The sequence below is a fragment of the Brassica napus genome, chromosome C3 (assembly GCF_020379485.1).
Source record: "Brassica napus cultivar Da-Ae chromosome C3, Da-Ae, whole genome shotgun sequence".
NCBI classification, from domain to species: domain Eukaryota; kingdom Viridiplantae; phylum Streptophyta; class Magnoliopsida; order Brassicales; family Brassicaceae; genus Brassica; species Brassica napus.
This window is the reverse complement of record NC_063446.1, coordinates 49,181-69,241: the sequence shown is the minus strand read 5'-3', so window position 1 is coordinate 69,241 and position 20,061 is coordinate 49,181. Positions and strand designations below refer to the sequence as shown.

General features: G+C 31.3%; 2 protein-coding genes and 1 long non-coding RNA gene across 4 annotated transcripts; 2 read left to right on the top strand and 1 right to left on the bottom strand.

The window, feature by feature from the left end:
* The first annotated feature begins 992 nt into the window (after positions 1–992).
* On the top strand, positions 993–2,611 carry LOC106433827 (protein LURP-one-related 15). Its single transcript, XM_013874659.3, has 3 exons — positions 993–1,477; positions 1,575–1,802; positions 2,220–2,611. The coding sequence occupies exons 1-3, from the start codon at positions 1,196–1,198 to the stop codon at positions 2,373–2,375; spliced, it is 666 nt and encodes a 221-aa protein (XP_013730113.1). The 5' UTR covers positions 993–1,195; the 3' UTR covers positions 2,376–2,611.
* A 1,370-nt stretch (positions 2,612–3,981) lies between these two features.
* On the top strand, positions 3,982–7,699 carry LOC106433801 (TOM1-like protein 7). The gene is made up of 9 exons (XM_048751731.1): positions 3,982–4,154; positions 5,323–5,401; positions 5,540–5,641; positions 5,734–5,841; positions 5,928–6,082; positions 6,178–6,259; positions 6,349–6,434; positions 6,526–6,798; positions 6,872–7,699. Exons 1-9 carry the CDS (start codon positions 3,991–3,993, stop codon positions 7,509–7,511), a joined length of 1,689 nt encoding a protein of 562 aa, XP_048607688.1. The 5' UTR covers positions 3,982–3,990; the 3' UTR covers positions 7,512–7,699.
* Positions 7,700–8,311: 612 nt separating this feature from the next.
* Positions 8,312–17,969, bottom strand: LOC106433812. Of its 2 annotated transcripts, none has more exons than XR_007321027.1 (3): positions 17,583–17,969; positions 8,781–8,833; positions 8,312–8,660 (listed from the first exon to the last, which is right to left on the bottom strand). It is a non-coding gene; the product is annotated as an uncharacterized LOC106433812 (long non-coding RNA). The 2 variants fall into 2 exon arrangements; XR_007321028.1 differs by having other exon boundaries at positions 8,312–8,657.
* Between the last annotated feature and the right edge of the window lie 2,092 nt (positions 17,970–20,061).

The following is a 20,061-nucleotide window of genomic DNA, read 5'->3' as shown; positions in this document are numbered from 1 at the left end:
TTTTCCACTTAAAACAACAATCATACTCAATAACACTTTCTTTTATAAATCCTATCAGCTTCGAGAAGCACGCACTTAGTATTACAAAGTGGACTAGCCCAAAAGCTTACCACACTGCATGATTCGAGTTTGAATATTTTCCTACAAATTCATTATACAAATACATACACGTGTCGATATGTGTAACAATCTCTAATTTAAATCAAAGCACTCCAAAGTACCGTTATAAAACGGGAAATTTATTACCAAAACAAAAATTCTAACTAAACAGAAATATCACGGTCGTTAGAAAGTATCCGACGAAAAAATAAAACGTTGCTAATCCACGGATGAAACAAAAAGATTATGTCTCCCCTTAACTCTCTGTAACAACTCTTTATTGGTTTTTAGAATAGTTTACAAATTCTCGCCTTTCAAGTTGTTAAATTTATTATATTTAATAGCTAATAAATAATCTAAAGTAATTAAAGGGTCTTTTGGTTAAATAATTTATTCTACATCTAGTTCACCCGAATTTAAACTGAGAATTTCATATGAAGTTATGAACAAACATAAACAAATAATAAAATCCTTTCAAAAAAATTTTTCCACTATCTCGATAGATGCATGAGCAATTCTAATGGCTATTTATAATTTATTCTATAATTTTTTTCTAAAACAAAATAATTTTGTTATAGAGTAATTTTTGTTCTAATGGTATTACTTAATAATAGAATTACTCTGTTTTAGAGAAAATTATAGAGTAAATTATTTAAATTTACGAAATTTTATTTAATCTAAAACAACTTTATATTCTTGTTCATAGGGCTGTACAGAAGGAAACATATTAAATACAGTTGAGTAGAACAGTTGTTGGGCCTTTAATCATGTGGACAAATTGGGAAGCTTCGTTATCTTGGGGGCCTGCGTCGGTCGGTGGAGGTACCAATGTTCACTGAATAATCCTTGTTTCCGTGTTAAATTCATGATGAAATATCGGACACATTCATTTACTTCATAAATAAGCCTTTTTAAATAAAAAAAGTGTATAAAGTTTGTTCTCAAGGAAGAAAAAGAAATAAAAGTCAACTTATTCGATCCAGATATTTATTTTTGTAAATAAATTCTAGCTAAACTTATCTTTTCGGCATATAGGCGGCGAGAACAAAATAGAGAGAGCATATACAAAAACACGTTGCTAAAGTTGGAGAAGAAAATGGAGCAACCTTATGTGTATGCTTACCCACCAGGCACGGCTCCTCCGCCTCCACAAGGCAGTGGCATCGCCGGAGTGATAGTGGATCCAAGGTTCTGTGCTCCGTATCCCGTGGATCTGGCGATCGTGCGGAAGATGATGAAGTTGACTGACGGTAACTTCGTTATAACGGACGTTAACGGGAACTTGTTGTTCAAGGTGAAGGAGCCGATGTTTGGTCTTCATGACAAGAGGATTTTATTGGATGGTTCTGGATCTCCGGTCTTGACTTTGAGAGAGAAGGTCCGTGTAGAGAGAGAGAGTACACACAACCTAAATCAAGATTGGTTTGTATGTGCTACTAGCTAGGGCTTTAACTAAACTAAATTTTATACTGCAGATGGTGAGCTTGCATGACAGGTGGCAAGTATTTAGAGGAGGGAGTACGGAGCAGCGTGATCTACTGTACACTGTTAAGAGATCGTCGATGCTTCAGTTTAAGACCAAACTTGATGTGTTTTTGAGTCACAATAAGGATGAGAAGAGATGCGATTTTAGGGTGAAAGGGAGCTGGTTTGAGCGCTCTTGTGTCGTCTACGCCGGCGAATCTGACGCCATCGTTGCCCAAGTAAACTCTCTCTTTCTTTTCGCATTGATTGGAGTGGACCCTGACTCTGTCCTATCTTAATCATTATTTATGTCATCTCTCTCTCACCTGTGTACGAGTTAGCAGTGTTTATAGCCGGTTCTGGTTCAGATATTTTGGTTTGAGTTGGTTTAGCACCGTCTTAGATCAGCTGGGATCGATTTTCAAAATCTTAACTGCTTTGACATCATTTTCTTCTTCTTTAGGTTCTGGTCAGTTTATCCGGAATACACATATGGTTAGCATATATATGTAAATTGGTAGTTTGAGCACGTGTTTTATGAATTGTTAGAATAATCAGCACTTGTTAAACCAAATTTGGCAAAAAAAGAAAAGAAAAACATTTACTTGAATACTATAAGTGATTTAAATGGAATGGTTTGTATGTATATAAAACAGATGCACAAGAAGCACACGGTGCAGAGCGTGTTCTTGGGAAAAGATAATTTCTCGGTGACGGTTTATCCAAACGTGGACTATGCCTTCATTGCCTCTCTCGTCGTCATTCTCGATGATGTTAACCGAGAAGACCGCGCCGCCGCCGGCAGTAGCTGATCAGATCAGACGGTGTGCATGTGTGTGTGTGAGAGAGAGGGCTTGCTCACGTAGTAGTTATGCTTTTGGCTTTGTATTGTGCTGTACCTATATATTCTCTAAACTTTGGAATGTGGACTTGGTTCTTTGTGTGGTGATCTTTCCAGTTGTAAAATAATACAAATGTATGTATAGTTAGTCATTCACGCACTTTCTTACATAAATTTTACTATATGTTATGTTTTTTAATTCTGTTACTTTTGTCTTAATAATTTTCTTTTCTTTTTCTTAAACTATTATCTGTTTAGAAACTCGACATGACGACTATCTAAAATTCATAACATGAAAATAAACAAATAATATTAATTTTTGTTTTTTACCGGAAAAAACAAAAAAATCAAACATTTTAACCGAATAAACTAAAATGAATATTAATTTAAAATAATAGTTATATTTTAGAAGATTAAAAACCAAAAAAAACAACTTAAAACCGAACCAATATCCAGATTAAACAGATTTAATGTATTTTTATTAAAAATAACGAAACTAATAATCACATTCCGCGCAGGTTATTACCTAGTTAATAATTAAAACACACGTCAGGATAATTGGATACGATTAGGGCTGGGCAAAAAAACCCGGATCCGAATAACCGAACCGAACCCGACCGAAAAAGTAGTACCAAACCCGAACCGAAATTGATTAAATATCCGAATGGGTTCAAAATTTTGATATTTAAAGAACTGAAACGGAACCCGATCCGAACCGAAGTATCTCGGGTACCCGAATGTAACCGAAATAGATTTATATACCTAAATATATTACTTATTTTTAGATTTAATGTATATTAAAAAAAAATATATATAAGATACTTTTAAGTTGTCTAAAATACTTGGAAATATACATAAATAGTCAAAAGTAAATGTCTAAAATAGCTAAAATATATTCGAAACACCAAAATCTTGAAATATCTATTGATTTTCTATCCAAATATTCAAATCAAACCAATTTATATGTTAATTTTAGGTATTTTGAATATAATATACAAATTTATATGTAATATATTATTTTGTTTTATAGTTTTGAGAAATTTTAAGCATAATGAATATTAAAGTTTTAAAAATAATTTAAAAGGGTTATCCGAACCCGCAAAGATCCGAACCGAACCCGAACCGAAATTTAAAAACACCCGAATGGGGCTGAAATCTTTAAAACCCGAAAACCCGAAACCTGAATAGATCCGAACCGAATTCGAATAGGTACCCGAACGCCCACCCCTAGATACGATGATTGAATTTTAATTAATGAGACAAAAATAAATAAGAAACCGACCGGTTTATCAAGGCTAGACCAGAGGTTATATGAAGGATTGAGGAGGATAGATGGATCATCATCATAATATATTATGAGATAAAGCCACGTGGTTATTATTGCAGAAGGAGCGGGACCGGATGCTACTGAGAAGACGAGGGAAACGTGGCGAAGAAGCGATTAAATTGAACGGAAACACGAACTTATCGCCCGACAGAGAGAGAGAGAGAGCTTTGCTCTGATTAGTTTCTTTCTTATATATATATATATGGCGGGAAAGTTGGAATGGGGATTATTGTTGTGGAGCGCACAAAAGATCGTATGCATGACGATGAGGCCCTCTTCTTCGTCTTCTGCTTGCTCTGCTTCTCCTTCGTTAACGCTGTCGTCGCTGTCAGTGGCGGTCGATAAGGCCACGAGCGAGCTTCTCCTCACTCCTGATTGGACCATCATCATCGCTATCTGCGATTCCCTCAATTCTAATCGCGGGTATAAATTAAATGATAGGATGGTTCTGAATATAAACTATTAACTACAAAAAAAAAAAAAAAAAAAAAAACTATTAACTACATCTCCACCCGCGTGCGTTTGTTTCATTTATTTTTAAATAAACAATTTGTTTACAATTCTAAAATGGTATATTATATAATATATATAAGGTGTGTCTATCACTTTTTAAAATATAATAATTTTATCATATATGTTTTTTTATTGAATAGTTTATTTCAAACTTTGACATATATTTTTTTATTATGTTTTTTGGATTGTTATTTCATTATTTAACTCGTAATTATATATAAAGATTGATAAATATTGTTTTATTGTTATTTCATTATTTAAATCATAATTATATATAAAGATTTTTTTTTTGTTTGTTAGATTAGTATTTCATTATTGAATAAAAATAGAAATAGAATTTGGAAAATATTAAAATATTATTATCTCCGAAGATAATCAAACATTTCAGAAAAAAAAACTTAACAAAAACTAAATTTAAAGCTTCATGTATAAATTTTTAAGAGAATTTAATTAAACATTTAATTATATTTTTAAAATGAACTATCTATTATTAAAAGTTAAGATTGCAAAGAGTTAAATAAATAGTATACATATGAGTCAAGTATTCTTTAAAATATAAATCTTATGGATCAAGTATTTTTAAATTCAATTATTGAAAGCCCAATAATAATGTTTTTTAGTCCAAAATGATCAGTAACAGTTTTTTCTCCGGGAAAAAAATTGCATTGGTTGTTATGGAAAATATAGAAGATTTCGTGATTAGTTAAGGACAATAGTAACTACTGAAATCTAACTAATTGGTTTGATACGTATTCTTAAAATATTCTAAGTGGCAATCCTCAAGCAATTTTTTTTAACAAAATCGTTTGGATATTTTGTTTGTCGTTAATGCTGGTTTCCAAAATGGAATAGTGGTCGAGATTTTAGTGGTTATTTTTAAACGGAATTTTAGGCATATTGATGTCATTTAGTTAAGCATAATAACAACCTTGATTAGAGATTAAATAGAGATTAAACGTAACCTGAGTTTTTAGAAATAAGTATATTAGGTCCATTTTCTAAAAAATTACATATGAATCAAGTTTGCGACTTCTGTTTTAATATATAAGATATGAATAATGTAATTGGTATACGGCAGTCACTGCAAAGATGCGATCAAAGCGGTCAAGAGAAGATTGCAGCACAAGAGCTCTAAAGTGCAGCTACTCACTCTAACGGTATGTTTGTTAATTAATTGATAACACTGTATCACGAACCCTAAACTCTGCTGCATGCATGCTGCTGTAACTATTAACCTGAGCCGGAACACACACATATATTTATAATGGATATTTCGCATTTGGACCATTAATTAGCTGTTGGAAGCAATGCTGAAAAACTGTGGGGAGTTTGTGCATTCTCATATCGCTGAGAAGCATGTGCTTGAAGATATGGTTAAAATTGTTGTGAGGAAGAAGGTGATTTTACGTACTCTTAATTTGTTTAACCTTTCTTTTCTGGATTGAACAATTAAATCTTTTTTCTTTGGTGGGATGTGTGTGTGAAAAAGGGTGATTTTGAAGTAAGGAACAAAATCTTGATATTGTTGGACACTTGGAATGAAGCATTCAGTGCTCGCAAATACCCTCATTACAACTGGGCTTACCGAGAGCTAATCGTAAAATTTAAGCTTCTTTTAAATAACTTTCTGGTGTCTCGGTTTCTCAACTAACTAAAGCTCTCTTTTTCTTTTGAATATGGCAGCGGTCTGGTGTGAAATTCCCACAACGTTCAAAAGAAGCACCCCTAATGCTCGAACCTTCGTCACAGTCTTCTTCCTCTTCTTCCATGAATTTAATGTCCATCGGTTCATTTAAAAGGCTCGACGAAGCAATGGCTACTGAAATTGAGAGTCTAAGGTAAACCTCCTATTTTTTTTTTTCTTTTTTTTCTTCTCAAAACATATCCTACATCAATCCTCCTTTGATAATTGTTATTTATTTCGTTGTTTCAGTTTATCGAATCTTGAATCCATGAGAACTGTCATGGATCTCATGAGCGTTATGGTTCAAGCCGTAAATCCCTCTGATAAATCAGTAAGAAAAAATAATGCAATGCTTACTCACGTCTTTGATGGTCTACGCGCGCAAATAATATAATCAAATGGTTTGTGATATATTAACAGGCCCTGAAAGATGACCTCATAGTTGATCTAGTAGAGCAGTGCAGATCTAATCAGAAGAAACTAATCCAGATGCTCACCACAACTTCGTCTGTTGATCCACTCTAACCTTCCTTTCACGATCATTTTACTCAAGAGAAATGCAATAATATATGTTAGCTGCCTTCTTCCTCTTTTCAGGGACGAGGATGTTATGGCGCGTGGCCTCGAGCTGAATGACTCATTGCAGGTAGCTCTCGCCAGACACGACGCTATCGCCTCTGGTGTCTCTCTTCCTATGTTGCAGGCTGCCCCAGAAACAAGGGACTCGACAAGCTCTGTCCTAATCAAGACTAGTGATGCTGATGCTGCTGCTCTTGAGTCTGACCCTTCTTCATCATCAACGAGCAGTGAAAGTGAAACATATGAGGAGGGAGATGATGTTAAAAATGACTTTATCCAGTTAACCAAAAGGTTAGTCTCTCTCAACAACATAAACCTGCTAAAAGAAAAAAAAAGTTTAAAGAAATGGTCAACGAATTTGCAGTCACGCTCTATTAAATGCCGAGGAAGAAGAAGAAGAAACCTTGCTTCTAGGCAACAACAATGAAAATACAGCGGAAACCGAAGCCAAGACAGAGTGCAAAGATCTAGCTCTATTTGACACAGCAACAAGCAAGTCGGAGCAGGACATTATTGAACTTCTCAGCCTAACTTTGTCAACAACAGCTCTGCCGTCCCCACAAACGCAGGCTCCACCAAACACAAGGTTTTTGGCTGATGATCATATTCTTACGAACAGCTACGTAGTCCCATGGGCACAATCTCAGGCAGAAGCTCAAGCCCCCAAAATGGCACAGTTTGTTCCATTGGGGCCTCAGTTTCAGCAGCAGCAGCAGCAATTTTCATATGGTTATCCTCAGGCACAATGGAACGGTGTTCAAGCCAACAATTATAATGACACAACACTGTGGGGGCAAGGAGTTAGTGAGAATAAGGTATTTGAGAGAAACTTGCAATACTCAAACTCCTTTCCAGCTAGAGGAGGGGCGGGGGGACCATCAGGTGCAGAGGTGGAGGGGCAGGCTCAGCAGCAGCCCCAGAGGCAGTATGTTCCTCCGTACAAATTGTTTGAAGATCTGAATGTTTTCTGGAAGGGAGATGGAGGCGTTAGGAGTAGCAAATGAGATTTTGTTGGGATCCCAAAAGATTTTAATAAACTGAATAACAATGAACTTTTTGTCTTAATTTGCTGCGAACAAATAAAAGAGATCCTACTTTGAATTCCTTACTGAAATTAATTGTGTTTCCTTGACTTACAAATCTGACGATACATACAATATATTACAAAGAGTTTGTTTATTAGTTTGACAATGCTATCATGTCCAAGAATACAGGAGAGTGGTTTGGCATATTCTTTTAATCTCCCTCGGTCTAATCGTTTGAAGTTCAATAGATATATAGGCTGTGTTTGAACTGTTGAACAATGTCGTCTCCGATTGTTGTCTACGTTTCTCTAGAGAAAAGCGATTTTATAGTGGTTAGTCCATCAATTTAGAGAGTACTAGTAATTCATTGTTCTAAAATGCTTTGATTTTTATCATAATTTTCAATTAAAATAAATTATTATTTTGACCCATTAAATTTAACAAATACTTAATTTTAACATAGTATAAATTTAGATGTAATGAAACTAAGTTATTAAATTTAGTTTTAAATAACAATTTTGTTGACATTTCATGGTTAATTACCTAAGATTTTTTTAAAAAGCACACACTAAAAAAATAAACCTACATTACTTCTTTTGATAGTTTGTTGAATTTTTTATTAATGTTTTGCAAATTTACTTTGCTTTATTAAAAAAACATTTTCTTGACTCATTATTTAATTCTTCCAGACAATTTAAAGGTGTGCAAATATATTACTTTTAATTTTTTAGATAACTGTGACAACTATCCAATAAAAATGTTAGAAATAGCAAAATTAATTTTAGAAAATTGTTTTAAAACTAAAAATTATTTATGAGTTAACACATGATGTGACTTACCCACATTCACCACTTAAATGGTGTAGATTTTCAGCATCAAAGATCAAGGTCCTAATTTTTGGTGTAGATTTTAAACGGCTATGTTGCTAAGAATGTGTTAAAAAGTCCCTAATTGTTAAGGACTACTATAAAGTAAATAATTATTTCACTTTCTAATTGTCACACGTTTTGCATCACTTTTGTCATCCATCGTCTTCAACCTTCGCCAAGTAGAGCATATATGTCCAAAATTTTCTCCGATCTCTCGTATATTCTTCTTGAATCAGCTTTTATTTCTTATATAAGTCTGCTGTAAACAAAGATGATTTCTAAACTGATCAATACACGATTTTATGCTATATTGTTACTCGGCTTTTGCAGCAAAAGTTATGAACTCATTGAGTTAAAAAAAAAAAGGTACCATGAATACCTGCAACAAAATCCTAAAGATTCCCAGAATTTCTCCACGTAGAGCCAATCCAACTGTTGCTTTGAGAAAAGTTCAAAGATGATTGCATTCCACATGTTATATATAAAAAAAATTGTCGATCATGAACTTTTAAGTATCTATCCAGGTGATGAATAATAAAACTTTGAATTTAGTATTAGACAAAAGAAAGTAGATGTGAAAGAGCCGGTCGAGATCAAAATTGAAAATTTAGGAAAGATGATGAAATGATCTGTTGTTTGATAACGGAGAAAATTGAAAAAGCAAAAAAAAAACACATAAACTAAATTTGTAGATAATATAAGAAATTAGATAAGAGAACAAAACAGTTTGAAATCGTGGTTAGTTAACTTTGACGTGAACGTAAAATTCTAAGAAAAATTAGGAAGGAGTACCTAAAAATTAGGGATCGAAAATGTTTTTTCTTTAGTTGATTATTTTTAATTATTTAATTTTTTTTGTGAAATATTATCCATTTGTCAAAATTTCATTTGTCAAGTGACTTGTGTTTTAGTATATAAGGGATTATAAAGTTTTACTAAATTAATTAATAAAAAATTAAAATGATATCCATGTACCATGAATGAGAGTTTAATATACATTAATACAAATATAGAATATGTTTAGAAATTTTAAAACAATACTAAAGATCATAGGCTTCAATATATAGAGCATTTACCGAAAAACTTAATATTTTCGTAGGGGTTACACATAGATTTTGAAAAAAATTCAAAAATATTACAATATTATTTAAATGCATAGTTTCATCATGCACTAACATATGATGAATGTCACAGTGGTTTAGAACATTTGTTGTCTCCGTTTCTTTAGAGAGTTAGTCCACCAATTTAGGGAGTATTATGAAGTTTTACTAAATTAATTGATAAAAAATTAAAACGATGCTCATGTACCATGAAAGAGAATTTAATATACATTAATACAAATATAGAATGTGTTGAGAAATTTTAAAACAACACTAAAGATCATAGGCTTAATTAGTATATATGGAATTTACCGAAAAATTAAATGGGTTAACACATAGATTTTGAAGAAAATAAAAAAATATAACAATACTGTTTTAATGCATAGTCGCATCTTGCACTAACATATGATGAAGTTCAAAGAGGTTTAGAACCTTTGTTATCTCCGTTTCTCTAGATAATAACGATTTTATATATAGTGGTTAGTTCACCAATTTAGGGAGTATTATGAAGTTATACAAAATTAATTGATAAAAAATTAAAACGATGTCCATGTACCATGAAAGAGAGTTTAATATACATTAATACATGTGTAGAATGTGTTTAGAAATTTTAAAACAACACTAAAGATCATAGGCTTCAGTATATAGAGCATTTACCGAAAACTCAATATTTTCGTAGAGATTAACACATAGATTTTGAGAAAAATTCAAAAATATGACAATATTGTTTTAATGGATAGTTTCATCCTACACTAGCATATGATGAAGGTCGAAGAGCTTTGGAACCTTTGTTGTCTCCGTTTCTCTAGAGATAAGTGATTTTATAGTGGTTAGTCCACCAATTTAGGGGGTATTATGAAGTTTTACTAAATTAATTGATAAAAATTAAAACGATACCCATTTACCATGAAAGAGAGTTTAATATATATTAATACAATTTTCGAATGTATTTAGAAATTTTAAAACAAGACTAAAGATCATAGGCTTCAGTATATAGAACATTTACCGAAAAACTCAATATTTTCGTAGGGGTAACACATAGATTTTGAGAAAAATTCAAAATATGACAATATTATTTTAATGTATAGTTGCATAATATATGATGAATGTCAAAGAGGTTTGTAACATTTGTTGTCTCTGTGCCTCTAGAAAGTAACGATTTTATAGTGGTTAGTCCACCAATTTAGGGAGTATTATGAAGTTTTACTAATTTAATTGATAAAAAATTTAAACGATGCCCATGTACCTTGAAAGAGAGTTTAATATATATTAATACAAATGTAGAATTTGTTAAGAAATTTTTAAACAACACTAAAGATCATAGGCTTCAGTATATATAACATGTTCTGAAAAACTCAATATTTTCGTAGGGATAACACATAGATATTAAGAAAAATTCAAAAATATGACAATACTGTTTTAATGCATAGTTGCATCCTGAATTAACATATGATGAAAGTCAAAAAGGTTTGGAACCTTTGTTGTCTCTGCTTCTCTAGAGAACAGCGATTTTATAGTGGTTATACCACCAATTTAGTCCACCAATTTAAGGAGTATTTTGAAGTTTTAAAAAATTAATTGATAAAAAATTAAAACGATGCCCATGTACCATGAAAGAGAGTTTAATATACATTAATACAAATGCATAATTTAGTTAGAAATTTTAAAACAACACTAAAAATCATAAGCTCTAGTATATAGAGCATTTACCGAAACATTTAATATTTTCGTAGGGGTTAACAAATAGATTTTGAGAAAAATTCAAAAATATGACAATATTGTTTTAATGCATAATTGCATCATGAACTAACATGTGAGGAAGGTCAAAGAGGTTTGGAACCTTTTTTGTTTCTGTTCCTCTACAAAATATAAAGTGGTTAGTCCAACAATTTAGGGAGTATTATGACATTTTACAAAATTAATTGATAAAAAAAATTAAAACGATGCTCATGTACCATGAAAGAGATTTTAATATACATTTGTATAATACAAATGTATAATGTGTTTAGAAATTTTAAAACAACACTAAATATCATAAGCTTTAGTATATAGAGTATTTACCGAAAAATTTAATATTTCGTAGGAGTTAACACATAGATTTTGAGAAAAATTCATAAATATGAAAATATTGTTTTAATGCATAGTTGCATCATGAACTAGCATATGAGGAAGGTCAAAGAGGTTTGAAACCTTTGTTGTCTCTATTCCTCTACAGAATAACGATTTTATAGTGGTTTGTCCACCAATTTAAGGAGTATTTTGAAATTTTAAAAATTTAATTGATAAAACATTAAAACGATGCCCATGTACCATAAAAGAGAGTTTAATATACATTAATAAAAATTTAGAATGTGTTCAGAAATTTTAAAACAACACTAAAGATCATAGGCTTTAGTATAAAGAGCATTTACCGAAATATTTAATATTTTCGTAGGGGTTAACACATAGATTTTAAGAAAAAATCAAAAAATATGACAATACTGTTTTAATGCATAATTGCATCGTACACTAATATATGACGAAGGTCAAAGAGGTTTGGAACCTTTGTTGTCTTTGTTCCTCTAGAAAATATATAGTGGTTAGTCCACCAATTTCAGGTGTATTATGAAGTTTTACAAAAGTAATTGATAAAAAATTAAAACGTTGGTCATGTACCTTGAAAGAGAGTTTAATATAAATTAATATAAATGTAGAATGTGTTTAGAAATTTTAAAACAACACTAAAGATCATTGAATTTAGTATATAGAGTATTTACCGATAAAGTTAATATTTTCGTAGGGGTTAACACATATATTTTGAAAAAAATTCAAAAATATGGAAATACTATTTTAATGCATAATTGCATCGTGCACTAACATATGATTAAGGTCAAAGATGTTTGGAACATTTGTTGTTTGTGTTCCACTAGAAAATTGCGATTTTATAGTGGCTAGTTCACCAATTTAGGGAGTATTATGAAGGTTTACTAAATTAATTGACAAAAAATTAAAACGGTACCACGAAAGAGAATTTAATATACATTAATATAAACGTAGAATGTGTTTAAAAATTTTAAAACAACACTAAAGATCACAGACTTTAGTATATAGAACATTTACCGAAAAACTCAATATTTTCATAGGGGTTAACACATAGATTTTGAGAAAAATTCAAAAATATGACAATACTGTTTTAATGCATAGTTTCATCATGCACTAACGTATGATGAATATAAAAGAGGTTCGTAACTTTTGTTGTCTCTATTCCTCTAGAGAAATAACGATTTTATAGTGGCTATTCCACCAGTGTATGGAGTATTATGAAGTTTTACTGAATTAGTTGACATAAAATTGAATTGATGCCCATGTACCATGAACTAGAATTTAATATACATTAATACAAATGTAGAATGTGTTTATAAATTTTAAAACAACACTAACGATTATAGGCTTTAGTATATAGATCATTTACCGAAAAAATTAATACTTTCGTAGGGGTTACCACATAGATTTTGAGAAAAAAATTTAAAAATATGACAATATTGTTTTAATGCATAGTTGCATACTGCACTAACATATGACGAAGGTTGAAGAGGTTTGGAACATTTTTTTTTGTCTCTGTTCCTCTAGAGACTATATAGTGGTTAGCCCACCAATTTAAAGAGTATTATGAAGTTTTACAAAATTAATATATAAAAAATTAAAACGATGCTCATGTACCGTGAAAGAGAGTTTAATATACATTAATACAAATTTAGAATGTGTTTAGAAATTTTAAAACAACACTAAAGATCATAGGCTTTAGTATATAGAGCATTTACCGAAAACTCAATATTTTCATAGGGGTTAACACATAGATTTTGAGAAAATTTCAAAAATATGACAATACTGTTTTAATGCATAGTTTCATTCTGCACTAATATATGAGGAATGTCAAAGAGTTTTGGAACCTTTGTTGTCTCTGTTCCTCTAGAGAATAACGATTTTACAGTGGGTAGTTCACTAGTTTATGAAATATTATGAAGTTTTACTGAATTAGTTGACATAAAATTAAAACGATGTCATGTACCATGAAATATAATTTAATATACATTAATACAAATGTAGAATGTGTTTAGAAATTTTAAAACAACACTAAAGATTATAGGATTTAGTATATAAAGCATTTACCGAAAAACTCAATATTTTCGTTAACACTTAGATTTTGAGAAAAATTCAAAAATATGACAGTACTATTTTTAATACATAGTTTTATCCTGCACTAACATATTATCAAGGCCAAAGAGGTTTGGAACCTTTGTTGTCTCTGTTCCTCTAGAGAATAGTGATTTTATATTGGCTAGTCTACCAATTTATGGAGTATTATGAAGTTTTACTAAATTAATTGACATAAAATTAAAACGATGCACATGTACCATGAAAGAGAATTTGATATACATTAATATAAATGTAGAATGTGTTTAGAAATTTTAAAACAACACTAACGATAATAGGCTTTAGTATATAGAGCATTTACCGAAAAAATTATTATTTTCGTAGGGTTATTAACACATAGATTTTGAGAAAAATTCAAAAATATAACAATACTTTTTAATTAATAGTTGCATTCTGCACTAACATATGATGAAGGTCAAAGAGTTTTGGAACCTTTGTTGTCTCTGTTCCTTTTCAGAATAGTGATTTTATAGTGGTTAGTCCACCAATTTAAGGAGTATTTTGAAGTTTTAAAAAATTAATTGATAAAAAATTAAAACGATACCCATGTACCATGAAAGAGTGTTTAATATACATTAATACGAATATAGAATGTGTTTAGAAATTTTAAAACAACAATAAAGATCATAGGCTTTAGTATATAGAGCATTTACCGAAAAACTCAATATTTTCATAGGGGTTAACACGTAGATTTTGAGAAAAATTCAAAATATGACAATACTGTTTTAATGCATAGTTTCATCCTGCACTAACATACGATGAATGTCAAAGAGGTTTGTAACCTTTGTTGTCTTTGTTCCTCTAGAGACTTTATAGTGGTTAGTCCACCAATTTAAAGAGTATTATGAAGTTTTACTGAATTAGTTGGCCTAAAATTAAATCGATGCCCATGTACTATGAACTAGAATTTAATATACATTAATACAAATGTAAAATGTGTTTAGAAATTTTAAAACAACTCTAACGATCATAGGCTTTAGTATATAAAGCATTTACTGAAAAAAATTAATATTTTCGTAGGGGTTAACACATAGATTTTGAGAAAAATTCAAACATATGACAATACAGCTTTAATGCATAGTTGTATTATGCACTAATATATGATGAAGTTCAAAGAGGTTTGGAACCTTTGTTGTCTCTATTTCTCTAGAGAATAACGATTTTATATTGGTTTGTCCACCAATTTAAGGAGTATTATGAAGTTTTACAAAACCAATTAATAAAAAATTAAAACGATGCTCATGTATCATGATAGAGACTTTAATATACATTAATGCATATATAGAATGTAATTAAATTTTTTTAAACAACACTAAAAATCATAGGTTTCAGTATATAGAGCATTTACCGGAAAACTCAATATTTTCGTAAGGGTTATAGATTTTGAAAAAAATTCAAAAATATGACAATACTGTTTTAATGCATAGTCGTATCATGTACTAACATATGATGAAGGTTAAAGAGGTTTGGAACTTTTGTTGTCTTTGTTCCTCTAGAGAATAGCGATTTTACAATGGTTAGTCCGACAATTTAGGGATTATAATGAAGTTTTACAAAATTAATTGATAAAAAATTAAAACTATGCCCACGTACCATGAAATAGAGTTTAATATACATTAATAAAAATATGTAATGTGTTTAGAAATTTTAAAACAACACTAAAGATCATAGGCTTTAGTATATAGAGCATTTACAAAAACATTTAATATTTTCGTAGGGGTTAGTTAACACATAGATTTTGAAAAAAATTTAAAAATATGACAATACTGTTTTAATGCATAGTTTCATCCTGCACTAACATATGATGAAGTTCAAAGAGGTTTGGAACCTTTGTAGTTTCTATTTCTCTAGAGAATAGTGATTTTACAGTGGTTAGTCCACCAATTTAGGGAGTATTACGAAGTTTTACTAAATTAATCGATAAAAAAATAAAATGATTCTCATGTACCATGAAAGATAGTTTAATATAGATTAATACAAATGTGAAATGTGTTTAGAAATTTTAAAACAACACTAAAGATCATAGACTTCAGTATATAGAGCATTTACCGAGAAACTCAATATTTTCGTAGGGGTTAACACATAGATTTTGAGAAAAATTCAAAAATATGATAATATTGTTTTAATGCATAGTTGCATCATGCAATAACATATGAAAATGGTCAAAGAGGTTTGTAACATTTGTTATCTTTTCGTTTCTCTAGAGAGTATCTATTTAATAGTGGTTTGTCCACTCATTTGGGGAGTATTATGAAGTTTTACTAGATTAATTAATAAAATTTTGAAAGGTGCCCATGTAATATGAAAGTGAGTTTAACATACATTAATACCAATGTTAAATGTGTTTTGAAAATTTCAATCAACACTAAAGATTATAGGCTTCGGTATATAGAGCATTTACTGAAAAACTCAATATTTTCGTAGGAGGTTGTAAACACATAGATTTTTGATTTTGAGAAAAATTCAAAAATATGAAAATACTGTTGTAATGCATAGTTTCATCATGCACTAACATATGATGAAATTTAAAGAGGTTTGGAACCTTTGTTTTCTCCATTTCTCTAGAGAATAACGATTTTATAAGATGAAGTATTACGAAGTTTTACTAGATTAATTAATAAAATTTTGAAAGTGTGTTTAACATACATTAATACCAATGTTAAATGTGTTCTGAAATTTTCAATCAACACTACAAATTATAGGCTTCAGTACATAGAGCATTTACTGAAAAACTCAATATTTTCGTAGGAGGTTGTAAGCACATAGATTTTTGATTTTGAGAAAAAATTCAAAAATATGACAATACTGTTGTAATGCATAGTTTCATCATGCACTAACATATGATGAAATTCAAAGAGGTTTGGAATCTTTGTTGTCTCCGTTTCTCTAGAGAATAACGATTTTATAGCGGTTAGTCTACAAATTTAGGGAATATTATGAAAGTTTTACTAAATTAATTGATAAAAAATAAAATGATGTCCATGTACCATGAAAGAGAGTTTAATATTCATTAATGCAAATGAAGAATGTGTTTAGATTTTAAAACAACACTAAAGATCATAGGCTTCAGTATATAGAGCATTAACGAAAAAATCAATATTTTCGTAAGGGTTAACACATAGATTTTGGGAAAAATTTAAAAATATGACAATACTGTTTTAATGCATATTTGCATCATGCACTAACATACGATGAAGGTCAAAGAGGTAGAGAATGAGGATTTTATAGTGGTTAATCCACCAATTTAGGGAGTATTATAAAGTTTTACTAAATTAATTGATAAAAAATTAAAACAATATCCATGTACCACGAAAGAGAGTTTAATATACATTAATACAAATGTAGAATGTGTTTACAAAATTTAAAACAACACTAAAGATCATAGGTTTCAGTATATAGAGCATTTACCGAAAAACTCAATATTTTCGTAGGAGTTGTTAACACATAGATTTTGAAAAAAATTCAAAAATACGAATATTGTTTTAATGCATAGTTACATCATGCACTAACATATGATGAAGGTCAAAGAGTTTTGCAACTTTTGTTGTCTTTGTTTCTATAGAGAATAACGATTGTATAGTGATTAATCTTTCAATTTAAGGAGTATTATAAAGTTTTACTAAATTAATAGACAAAAAATAAAAACAATGTCCATGTATCATGAAAGAAAGTTTAATATACGTCACGCTAGGCTAGCCTAACTAATGGAGTGTCACAGCCTCTAAACAGGATGGTTTATGATATTAAGAAGCAAAAAAATGATTCTCAATGAAATTCATCCATCTGCTGCCTGTCTTATACTACATGAATACTAGATCCAAAAACCGATCACACACTTCCTCCGGAGAGCACAACCGAAACAAAGAGACCACGGGCGATAGAGATACCTCTGTATAGTTGGGAGAACACGAAACAGCTTCCTATCATCGGAAAGACGAGAGGCGGCCACGCTCGCTCGCATCGTTTTTTTTTGTGTTCGCTCGCATCGTTGGTTAAATTCATCTTGAGACGAATAGTTAAAAACTTTTTTGAGACATAGACTTTCTAAAAGAAAAAAGAAAAAAGAAAAAAAGTTTGATTTCCTTCCCCACTCAACACAAAGATAGTCACTAATTTAAAACTACATGGGCCTCGTAGCAAACGGGCTTCCATATTAATATTTTTAATACGCGCACGATAGGCGAGTGATCACACGTTCCAATGGCAGCGGCCGACACCTTCAGTTCAGATGACCCTCGTTTTTTCTTTTCGGCAGTCAGTTGACTTCTTAACTCATAATTTAGTTTTGTTCAATGATATTAGTTTTTCTACAATTCTATTTAATATTATTTAATATCTAAAAAAACTTTGATCATTCACAACACTAGATCAGTAACACTGGAAATTAACATAATTGAAAAAAAGTTAAGAACATAACATTAAATAAGAACATTCTGGATCATCAGATGAAAGTAAATCAGTTTAGCTCCTCTAGTTGATAAAAAAGGGTTTAATTACTCTTAAGACCAGATAATATAGAAAGATGTGTATATATTTTCTTTTTAAGTGACCGAATGAAATAACTTCAGCAATTTCGTTACTACTTATTAGATTTTAGAATACGGCCAAGCCAAAGCAACATTTGGAAAGAAGAACAAATCAATGAACCACCAAAACCCATTGCATGTGTGTGTCATTGCTTGAAAGACGACGACGGCTTAATGTAAAACAAAGACAAAGGGTCAAACTCACAGTTACACGGAAGCATGTCAAGATTACACTTGACAACAAAATATCATCAAAGTTTCAAATATATACTAAGCCCAGTGAAATGCGACTTTTCTAATCTCCTGATCAGTTATTTCTGTTCATTCCCTTACTAAACAATAATAATAATAAATATATGAAATAACAAAAAGCATGAAACTGTTTGGAGCTTTATCTTATTACTGACATGGTTGATTAAATATAATAAGACGATGGGGATTACAAATATATTAGGGAAACATACAATTTATAAGAAAGGTTTCAAAAAACAACATACAATTTATAAGAAAAGTTTTATTTTCCAGATTTTTATGCTGAACCCCATAATATATTACCAGATGAAACATCCGCGAATTCCGAAGCAAGAGGGGGATTGTGATCTGCGAATGGGGTAGTGATCAATAGAAGAGTCAAACACTACAAGAAAACATCAAGGACTCTGAAGGAAAAAATCGTCGGAATTTCGTCGGAATATCGTTATTCCGACGCAATTCCGACGAAATACGTCGTCGGAAATAATTCCTCGGAATTTCTTTTTTCCTCTGAAATCCCTCGGAATTTTCCGACGGAATTCCGAGGAAATAAATTTCCGAGGAAATTCCGAGGATCCCTTGTTTGTCGGAAAAGTCCTCGGAATATACCGAGGTAGAACTTCGTCGGGATAATTCCTCGGAAGTTCATCGATCGATGCGTGTTTGGACATATATACATCGATCGATAGGAGTATACCGACGGACTTTTTCCTCGGTTTATTCCGAGGAACTATTCCCTCGGTATATTCCGAGGGATCCTTTCCTCGGAATTTTCCGAGGGAGTTGTCCCTCGGAAAATTCCGAGGGAAATGTCCCTCGCTATATTTTTTAAAAAAAACGGATCGATCGATGCGTTTTTGAACAAAAACGCATCGATCGATGTAGTGAAAAATATAATTAATTTCCTCGAAATGTAAAAAATATTAATTTTTTTGAAAAAATAAAATTTCTGAAATTTAAATTCGAAAATATGAAATTAAAAGTAAAATTGAAATCATACTAATTAATATTCAAAGTTTCACAAATAAAAATAAAACATTCAGAGATTGGGGAAAAAAAAACTACGGGTCTTGCACGTCCGGGAACACCTCGTTCGGGTACATCCTCTGCATCATCTCCATCATTTGCTGGTTCAGCCTCCTCTGTGCCTCATAGCCCGCCTGTTGAGCCGCCATCTGGGTCTCCAACAAAGATATTCGATCATCTTTGTCCTTCAACTGAGCCGTAAGTACTTCTGGATCAACAAAGGGCGGTGGTGCAGAAGAAGGAGGAACCGACCGGGTGCGACGACCCAAACCGAACAAACGTCCCTTCTTCTTTGGAACCGACTGAATAGAAAAAAGCCAAATTTAGAAATTTAAACCAAGAAATAAATGAATTGAACTTTAAAAAAAAAGAACTTACGGATTCAACGATTTCGTTGATTCGACACCGGGACAAGTTGGTCGAAGCCGTCGAAGCGTCATCCTCGGTTTGAAGCTGAGACACTTCGTCTACCACCTGAGTTTGGACCAGGTCGACCACGTCCCTCACAAGACCGTCATCAATCTGGCCGGTCTTCTTGTTGGTATACGCCCTCCTCATTAGG